This window comes from Nannospalax galili, unplaced genomic scaffold (assembly GCF_000622305.1).
Source record: "Nannospalax galili isolate Female #2095 unplaced genomic scaffold, S.galili_v1.0 scaffold302, whole genome shotgun sequence".
Lineage (NCBI taxonomy): Eukaryota > Metazoa > Chordata > Mammalia > Rodentia > Spalacidae > Nannospalax > Nannospalax galili.
This window is the reverse complement of record NW_008350120.1, coordinates 4,447,785-4,457,294: the sequence shown is the minus strand read 5'-3', so window position 1 is coordinate 4,457,294 and position 9,510 is coordinate 4,447,785. Positions and strand designations below refer to the sequence as shown.

Here is a 9,510-nt window from a genome sequence, read left to right as displayed (position 1 = left end):
CCGCAGAGGACCCCAGACCCGGCCGCGGCCCTTCCCGCCAGAGCTACCCACTCAGCCCTCTGCGCAGGAGAACGTGGCGTGGACCGTGGCCACCACGCTGGTCCACTGGGCCCTGCGCCCTTCTTCCCTCGGCGTCTCAGGGGAGGCCGGCAGCAGGCGCTCTCCGGGACGCCTTCCAGGCTGAGGGGGCGAAAAGGCAGCCGGGAGGCAGCTCTCCATCACTCTTTGTTTCTGCTCCCGGCTGGGCGCGGGACCCAGCCCCGGAGGGGGCGGGACAGCCGATGGGGCGGGACCGGACAGCGGACCCGAAGTTCCGCCGGACGAGACAGCCTCCCCGGCGTCCCCGGGAACACAGAGGGCCCCGAAGGCCTGGGGAAAGCCCTGCCCGGCTCCAGGGGCAGCTCAGGCCTTGCGTGGAGCTAGGCTTGGGCCTCACCCAGTACTCGCGACCACACAGTCCTTCCAGGAAACCCTTGGGGTGGGGTGCTGGACCCACCCGAGGGGACTGGACCCCAGCTAAAGAGCCAGCTGTCATACTGGTGACCAGCACGAGGCCAGCAGCAACAACTCCACCGTCGTCTTTCTTGCGCGCGAGCTAGAAGCTCAGACCCACCGCGCTGGATTAAATCATGTAATTAGGAGCTACTTTAATGAATATTGTTACATTTCAGGCGATTTCATGAATGCCCTTTTCTTTTCCACCGGCGGGCCTCATAAACAGAATGAGGTAGTTGAGGTTATTAATAGAAATAGGAGTGTTCTTCTTGGGATTCGAGAGCGCGCCACTGCGCGGTTGGTATAAATGCTTTGCTTACAAACTCGCGCGCCAGCGTGTGCCGGCGGACCGGGCACCCCTGGAGGGTCCGAGGGACCCCACGCTGCATCACGCTGGGCCTCGCCTTCCCCTCTACTTCCAGGCCTGCAGACAGTCTAGGCCGCAGCTGGGATAAAACCAAGGCGCGAGGTAGGGGTCCCAGCTGCGAGGCCCCGCGCAGGGTCCTGGTAATGGGGTAGATAGTGGGGTGGGGGGGTGCTGCCTCGCCCGGCAGATCTGCGCCTTCAGGGGTCGCGCCATGGCCCAGTGTCGCCAGTCCTTATTAACCTCGCAGCGCGAGGCGGCTCCCCCTTACAGGCTGCAGTTTTCGGTGGAGCCGGGCCTCTCCTGGGGGCTCTTGGGAAACTGCCGAGGCGAGAAGAGACCGCAGAGGTCGGATATTAAACCAGCGGGGCACTGAATGACTTTTAGCAGAAACCCTGCCAACAAACTGCCTTCCAGCCTGCGCTTAGCGGCAGGCAGGAGCATTTGCAGACGTAGTGCTTGGGTATTTGTGCGCACAGAACGCTAGGGTACACGTGCGAAGCCGTCTGAGTTCCCCTCTATTTGTCCTGTCCACTCAAGGAAAAACCCAGAGTTTGGAACTCTTTTGAAGACCAGACTGGGAGTCACCTGGGAGTCCTCTCCTGGAGGAAACCAAAGCAGGTTCGCATTGGAGGACCTTCCGGCAGAGTTGACCCCCCAGGACGTGACTCCAGCCTAGGCCCCAGACCCTACTCTCCTGATCTGTTTCCAGAACCAGGTCAGTGGTCAGAAAGCATCTGACCCAGGCAGCCAGGATAGGCAGGGGCCTGCTGTCGGGTTTCAGGCTCTAGCCTAGTCCCTGCTGGGGTGTGGAGGATTGCAAGCTGAGCTTGGCTTGGGCTAGGCAGAGACCTAGCAAAGCCTGGGGCAGGCAGGTGGCTGAGCTCCAAGGAGCAGGGGCTTTTTTCATAAAGGAGCTCTCCTTTCACACTTGAAATCCACCTCCTGTAGGGTGACCTTCTAGCCAGGTCCCAGTAGTGGATCTCAGTGTCCTTATTCTGGGTTCAGATCCAAGGCCTGCAGCTTATGGGAGACCCAGGCAGAATCCAGGGATGTGCAAGATCTCGGAAGGCCTGTATCTCCTGGATGGCAGGAAGCAGATCTCCGCTTGGCCCAGGTCCTAGGTGGGAGCTCAAGGCTGGTGCAGCAGGGACTCTCTGTGACACCGCTCTGGTCACAGCTTTGAAGAATGAGAAAAGGTAACAATGTATGAGCAAAAGGAAACCTTGAGCACTCCAGTGATCTGAGGGCCTGTCCAGTGTCCAGTTCAGACCCCTATCACAGACAGAACAAAACAAAACCCTGAAGACTTCCACTTCACTGTAAGGCTGGTACCTGCTGGTACCCATGGGACCCAGGAGCTCTCTTCCTCACAAAGGTACATCCCGCCTCCAGTGTTAAAATTTGAAAAAAAATTTTTTTTAAAGATTGATGTAGCTATATTAACTTTTTATTAAAACGAGATGGAGGCCGCTAGAGAAATGGAGGTTGTGCCAGAGTTTTATTGCGTTTTGTACTTTAGCCCTCTAAAGTGTGTAGAAGTGAGGGTCCCGCCCCCACGACCTGGCATGGAACTGTGGCGGGTGGCCAGGTTTTTGGTGCCCAAGCAGTGGCTCCAGCTCTCTCCCTCGAGGGCTCACAGTGGCAGGGGCAGGGGCCCGGCCTGCTGGCCCATTGTCGCCTGGGAAGCTGGATGGCCCAGTTAGCGTTGGGCAAAACGTGCCTAGAAGGTCGCCATCAGCAGTAGATTTTCTTGCTCTCACAGTTTCTCTTACTGGGAGGAGAAAACTTTTTTTTTCTTCTTTTAAGCCAAGAAAGTTTGGAGATACAGCAGCTTGGTTTCGTGGGCAGTTTACCACCCGCCCTCAGATCCCGACCGTTTCCCAAGCCAGTGCCTTCCCCACGATCCCGCCGGAGAAGTCGCACGCCCTTTCCGGGGGGGGGGGGGACGAGAGGAACCGGGTAAACCAAACAGCACTTGGAAGTGGGAGTGCGTCTCTGGAGGAGTGCATGTTCCTCCGCAAGTGCTGGCGTCCAGTGCGCATGAGCGGCGGGGAGGGGGTGGAGGGAACCTGTTGGATTTCAAACTTGAGTGGGAGGAAGCAGCATCCCTTCCTCCCCGAGACTTTAATTACTTGGGCTGGTCTGTGTTCACGTGCTAGGTATTCAAAGGCTAGTACTTAAAAGAAATAACCTGGCTCTGTTTCGGGGATAGGGGCAGTACCGGGCCCTCGAGAGGCCGCTCAGGGCCATATCTGGGCTCAGAAACACAAGTCGAAAAAATAACCATTCCACCTCGGACTGCCAGCATTTATAATAAAGAGTTGCTTCTTTTTATTTAATGTAACTTTCAAGAATTTAAACACACAAAAATGCACGGGTGGGAATGTTCACAATTTTGATAACCACAGTTGTAAATAGAAACATTCATTTCTCATAAGATTATAAATATTTGATACTGAAACTGTAAAATGCACATTTTATAAACTAAAAAAAAAAAAGACATTTGCTTCCTGCTAAAAAGGCAAGTCATTTCATCAAGTTTCCCAAGCAGCAGATGGTTACTCACAGAATTTTAAATTGCAACTTTTGTTTTTTATAATTTCCTTTTCAAAAAGGTTTGCATTATTATGTACAAAGTGAAACTATTGTTGTAATGAAATAAAGAGGTTTAAGGCAAAGAGAGAAGTCCACCTTCAGTCCTCAGGTGGGCAGCCAGACTCCCAGATCAGCTCTGGGCACACCTCTGGGACACTGTGCTGACCCCAGGTGGACACTGGACACCTTTCCCATCCTAAACAGAAGACAGTGAGTTCTATATAGAGATAATGTGTTTGCTTATATATATATGTACTTGGTGGGGAATATAGTGAATATATTTAATTTACACTGTACCACACCTTCAAAAAATAAAATGTATATTTTCTTAAAAAAACAAAAGACAGAAAGTGATAAGAAATGATTATTTACACACTTCCTCTAGATTTAGGAGGGTTCTGAGTTCCTTTTAAAGTCAAGGCAGCCGCGGGTTCCAGAACCCAGCTTCACACAGGCCTGGGGTGCGCGTGCACATGCATACACGAATATGTACACATACATGTATTTACCTTGGAAGAATGTTCTCTATAGCAAACGACCAGTCCAAAAAAATAATGAAACAGAAAAAAGAGGGACGCAAAAGGAAAGGAAGACAAGCCAACTCGCTCTGCCCGTCCACTGCAGCGGACCTCGGCGGGGAATCGGGTCGGGCCACGCACCGGTCCTCCACCCCAGGCCCCTAGTGCTGTGGGCCGGTGCCTGGGGTGGCAGAGTCGGGCTGGCTGGCGGCTGGCCCGGGGCTGCGGGACGGGGGACAGCGACACAGACAGACGGAAGGACGCACCGAGGAGGCGCCTCGGAGGAGGCGGGAAAGGCCGGAGTTGAGAGGTGCGGAGGAGGCCACGGGGCTCCCCTCGACTTCCAGGCCAGGCCCTGGTGCCCTCGAGGGTCGGCTTAGACTATCCCGGACCTCAGCCAGAGTCGCTGCCCAGATCCCCGCGCTCCCCGGCCGGGCTCGGGGCTGCAGCTTTCTTTCCAAGCCAACACACACACAGTGGCAGAGCCAACAGACCCAATAGGAGCTATTTATTCACAGTCGTGTGAAATGCAGCAATAAAAATCTTTGGACTTTAGCAAGTTGCTTTTAAATTTTCTTCTTTTGAAATAATAATTAAAAAAGTGTCCGATGTCCCATAATGGAGCTTAGGGGATTAAAAAAAGAAAGAGACCCTAAGCAGCCCCCTTTGCAAAAAAAATAATAATATTAATAATAACATAAAATTATAATCTCTTAAACACAAAAAACTCGAGAAATATTTTATAGTCAGATATTTTGGGTTTTACATCACCTGTAAATTATATGTACATAGAATATTGCAGAAACGTACCTAATACACGATATCTTCACTAATAATGCTGGTATAATCTTTATACACTGGCCCTTTATTCACGGTTTTAAATTATTGCATTGTTTCTCGCGGCCCGAGGCCCGCCCGCCCTACTCGCTGTCCGACTTGCCGTCCTTGGCGGTGGTGGAGTGGTTGTACAGGCCTTGCGCCATGAGGTGCACCGCCAGGGTGTTCTTGTTACCCGCGGCTTTCTTGATCTTGGCGCGTTTGTTCTGGAACCAGATCTTGATCTGAGACTCGTTGAGGCTGAGCTCCTGCGCCAAGCTCTGGCGCCGCTGCTCTGTCAAGTACCTGTTGGTCTGAAACTCGGCCTTGAGCCTCTGCAGCTGCTCCGCGGTGAAGGCTGTGCGCGGCCGCTTGTCCTCTTTGTTCGGGTTCTTCTTCTTTGGTTTTCGAGACCTGGGACCTAGGTGGCATGGAGGACACAGGGCAGAGGTTACGAGGCTGGAACCTACCTCCTTACTCAGGGCCCAGCCACCCAGACACGGGGGAGGGGGGTGGATTTGCAGAGACTTGGGGTGGGGAGTGACTGGCCCAAGGACACACAAGGCTGAACAGCTGTGGGTGCAGGGGCTGGACTTGAGGTCCGGCTTGTATCCTCTGACTACACCTTGGAAGGAAAGGAGGTAGGTCCACAGGCTAGCTGAAAGGCCTATCACAAACTAAGTTGGGGTCTGTCCCCCCAAAAAAGCTAACTCAAGGAGAAAAGCCCAAACCAAAAACTTTCTGGCCTAGTTTTTGTTTTCTCCTCTCCCAAAATAAGGGGCGGGGTGGGTGTTAGGGTAAAAGTGAGGGGTGAGACTGAAGGGGGCAGAGTAGTAAGGATCAGGAATCCTGTGCCCCACGCCACCCTAAGGGGTGCCAAGGACACTAGGGTTCAGAAGGAGGGGCCAGGACATGGGTCCTCCTCAGTCCCTTCCTAACTGGTCTCCAGGCCTGCAGATATCAAGTTCATTGTTTCATTGAAGGACACTGGATGAAGCACCACATCCTTTAAGGAGCCAGCCCCCCCACTTCAGTCCTCCTGTCCGGGGGCTGGGCCTGGCGTCTGCATGGGTGCTGACCATGGTGGCCTGGGGCTGTCTCACCAGAAGCAGGCCACTCAACTGACCTTGGGCAGGTATATAAGGTGATCCTCACAACAGCTTCCCCACAAAGGGTTCCACTTCTGGCCCCACCCCCTTCTCCCTGTGGAGCTGCAGGCCTTTGGGTCCCTGGACATGGCCATCCAGGGGGAAGGGTTAGGGTCTTAGGAGCCTAGGAAGGAGAGGAAGTGAGTTCTCTTCGTCGGTGTCAGAAGATTCACAGGGGTGCCAGGAAAGGCCGGAAGGGCCATTGACTGGGAATAGCGACCTTCTCGCTGGGTCTTTACGCCTATGAGGGGCATCAATCAACTTCGGAGGCGCTGGGTCTCAGCTCCAAGGAGCACCCTTCCGCTGGAAGCGGAAAAGGCTGGAGAGGACTGGACCCTCCCCCCTTCCAGGCCAGGGACAAATGGGTAACCCTGCTCTGAGAAGGCGGCGGAGGGATCTCGCCTGAAGGTGGCCAGACCGTACCCGACTCTTCCACCCGCTGGACAGGGGGTCAGGGAACTACCCAGCCAGGGAATGCGGGTCGCGCCAGGCATGGAGAGCTCCCTCGCCTCTGACCTCTACCTGGGCGCTCACACCAGGAGACAAACCCGAAAGGGCCCACAGGCACAAGAGAAGGCCAAGGGGCTGCAGCTCCAGTCACCGCCTTTGAGTTGTACAGCGCGTCCTGTCACACCCACGAGCCACACGCACCCCCAGCGCACACCACCTTGGCATCCACACTTAGCGTGACCAGCGCTGGCGCTTCAGGGGCGCCGGGCCCACCCCAGGGAACCCTCCAAGATGCTAGGAGATGGGGTTGAGACCTTGGGAGAGGCCTGGTCTACTGGGACCTAACCCTGGAGAGAGGAGAGAGGAGAGAGGAGAGAGAGAGAGAGAGAGAGAGAGAGAGAGAGAGAGAGAGAGAGAGAGAGAAGGGAGGGAGGATGGATGAATGAATGAATGAATTTCAGGCTCCACTGGCTGGCTTGTGGAAAAGAGCAGCCTCTGTCCCCCAAACTCCTCCAGCCTTAGAACATGTTCTATCAAACACAGATCAGCCTCTGAAGACTATTTCATAGAAAGAAAATCTCCTTAAAAATCACACTTTCCTCCTCCTGTGAATTCTCTTAGGAGACAGAGCCAGGCCTTGGGAAGGACCCTCTCCTGTCTAGTCTTTCCTAAACTCCCAGGAAAGAAACATTGCTCGCAGGAAAAGAGATTTCGTTAAGCCCAGAAAAATCAGCGAGGCGAGCCACGCGGGCCACGCTGCAGACTCCCGCGGCGGCCAGGGCTCTGCGCGGCCTGGACTCGCGCGCTGGCGCCGCACAAAGCCGGCCTCGACTGGAGGCCGGTCTGCATTGTGAGCCTATATGTTAATTAAATATTAACAAAGGAGGGAGGCAAGAACAATGGAGCAAATTTCAGATCTGGCTGGGAAAAATGGATTTCATCAAAGACGTGTTGCTGCGGGAAGGCAGCGGAGGGACGCCTCCGTCTTGCCGTTATCACGGGTAAAGGGTACCCGCAAAACAACTGAAGATTGAGGGTGAGAGGGGCCTCACCCAGTCGGGGACAAATGAAGCCCACTGCTAATGGCGCATCCCGCATCTAATGCAGCCCATGGTTTCCATGAGCTTTAAAAAAAAAAAAAAAAGTCCCAAACCTCCGCACACCCCCTCTTAAAAGCTGCCTGTCTCCCGCTAGCAGCAGCGCCTGCAAACCCTGGACGAGCCTTTCGGTTTGGGTGTTGGAGGCTCTGGCTGCGCCTTCCTGGAGCTGGGCATTGGCAGGCTGCTGTGTGGCTCAACGCAGTTCTTCAAATAAAGTGACAAAGGGGACAGGGCACCGTTTCCATCACCTTCCTGCAGTCCTCCCCCCTCCCCAGGGGTCACTTTAGGTCAAAGGTGAAAAGAAATGCAATCAGTTTGGGGGTGACTGAATCTGGGGGACTCTGGACCCGCGGGGGGCTGGGTGTCTGGGAACCTCTCCCAGTCCGGACTTTGGAAAGCGGGTGTGTGTGAGACTCAGTGCTCACTTCCAGCCACCCCACCCAATTGACTATTGTGGGACAGGGCGTTAGGGGCGGAAAGAAGATACCCCAAAAGGTTACGGAAAAGAGAGAGAGGAAGAAAAAGGGGAAAGGGGGAGAGAGAGGGAGAGGGGGGAGGGAGGGAGGGTGGTCTACAAAGCGAGTTCCAGGCCGGCTGGAGCTAGAGGGGAACCCTGTCTCAAAAAATTGGGAGAGAGAGAGAGAGAGAGCGAGAGAGAGAGAGAGAGAGAGCGCTAGCTTTCCTTTTTGCTGTCCTAAGTCTGTGCCCCTTGAATCAATATCGCTTCCAGCTGCCTGGCGGCTGTCCTGGCCGGCTTTGGCGAGACAGTGCCGCGGTCGGTGAGGAGTGTGCGTCTTTGTGTGCACAGGCAAGAGAAATTGCGATTCTTTTCCTCTATGTGAATTTCCTGGCAAGTGCCCTCCCCAGCCCTCCTGGGTCTTCCCGCCGCCGGCTGGGGGACTCCGGGTCCTAAGCACTCACCTGAAGAAGGCCGGTCCGAGTAGCGCGTGCAGTAGACCCAAGCCGGCCAGAGCATGGGCTGCGCGCCCAGGGTGGCGCTGGCCTGCGAGCTGTCTGAGTCCGAGCTCACCGACAGGTCGCCGCCGCCCAAGCCTCGGGCCTTGAGCGCCGCGTCCAGGGGACCCCCGGGGTCGCCGGCTTTCGTAGCACCGCCGTGCAGCGAGAGCGTCTTGGATCCGCCTTCTCCGTCACCCGGAGAGTCGCGGCCGGCGGCGGGAAGCGGTCCTCCGGTGCTGGGTGCGCATGGCGGGTTCTGCCCGGACTCCCTGGCGCCCGACCCCAGGAGCTGTTCCGCTCCGCCCGCGCCGCCGCTTCCCTCGGCACCGCCGGCGTCTCCTTCGCCGCCTCTTCCTCCGGCGGCGCCGGCACAGCAAGTCCCCGCGTCCTTTCTGCGGCCGAACTCAGGCCGCAGGATGTTATCGATGAAGAAGTTGGTGACGCGGTGCGGATGCTGGTGGTTGCCCGGCGCCTGCAGGGCTGCGGGCAGCATCAGAGCCCGCCGGCGGCCGGTGTCCGAATCGCCCGGGCTGCCGCCGCCGCCAGAGCCGCCACGGGGGCTGGATTCCGGCTGCCGCTGCGCCTCGGCCGCCGCTTCGCTGGGCTTGGGCTCATTCTCCATGCTTCGCGGAAGATCCCAAACTGGCTCTCCGCTGGCCTCCTCCCAAGCCGCCTTCGCCCGCCCGCGGACACCCCCGCGCCCCGGCGCAGCCGAGTCCTCCGAGGGCGCGAGCGGCGGCCGCGGCCGGACTGGGCTCCTACAGGTCTCCGGGCGCGCTCCACGCGGAGCCACGTTCGAATCCACGAACTGGGTTAGAACACAGCGAGAGTCGGCCGCTCGCCAGGACGCCGGGAGATTCAAAAGAGGGCTGTCCCGGTCTTCGCGGCTCCCCAGGCTCTCCAGTCACCGTGCTCCAGCGGGGACCCGGCTCCGCGCTCCTCTCCGCGCCCGGCTCCCTCGGCTCCGGCGCCGCCGCCTGGGCCGCCCCGGGAGAGAGCTGCGCGCATGCAGGCAGCGCTCCCCCACGCTCACGCCCTCCCCGGCCTGCTCGGGCCGCCGCCGC

The 9,510-nt window shown here is 56.8% G+C and overlaps 1 protein-coding gene across 1 annotated transcript; it reads right to left on the bottom strand.

Moving 5' to 3' along the window:
- Positions 1-3,743: 3,743 nt before the first annotated feature.
- En2 (engrailed homeobox 2) lies at positions 3,744-9,164 on the bottom strand. The gene is made up of 2 exons (XM_008847262.2): positions 8,411-9,164; positions 3,744-5,212 (listed from the first exon to the last, which is right to left on the bottom strand). Exons 1-2 carry the CDS (start codon positions 9,066-9,068, stop codon positions 4,896-4,898), a joined length of 975 nt encoding a protein of 324 aa, XP_008845484.1. The 5' UTR covers positions 9,069-9,164; the 3' UTR covers positions 3,744-4,895.
- Positions 9,165-9,510: the final 346 nt, after the last annotated feature.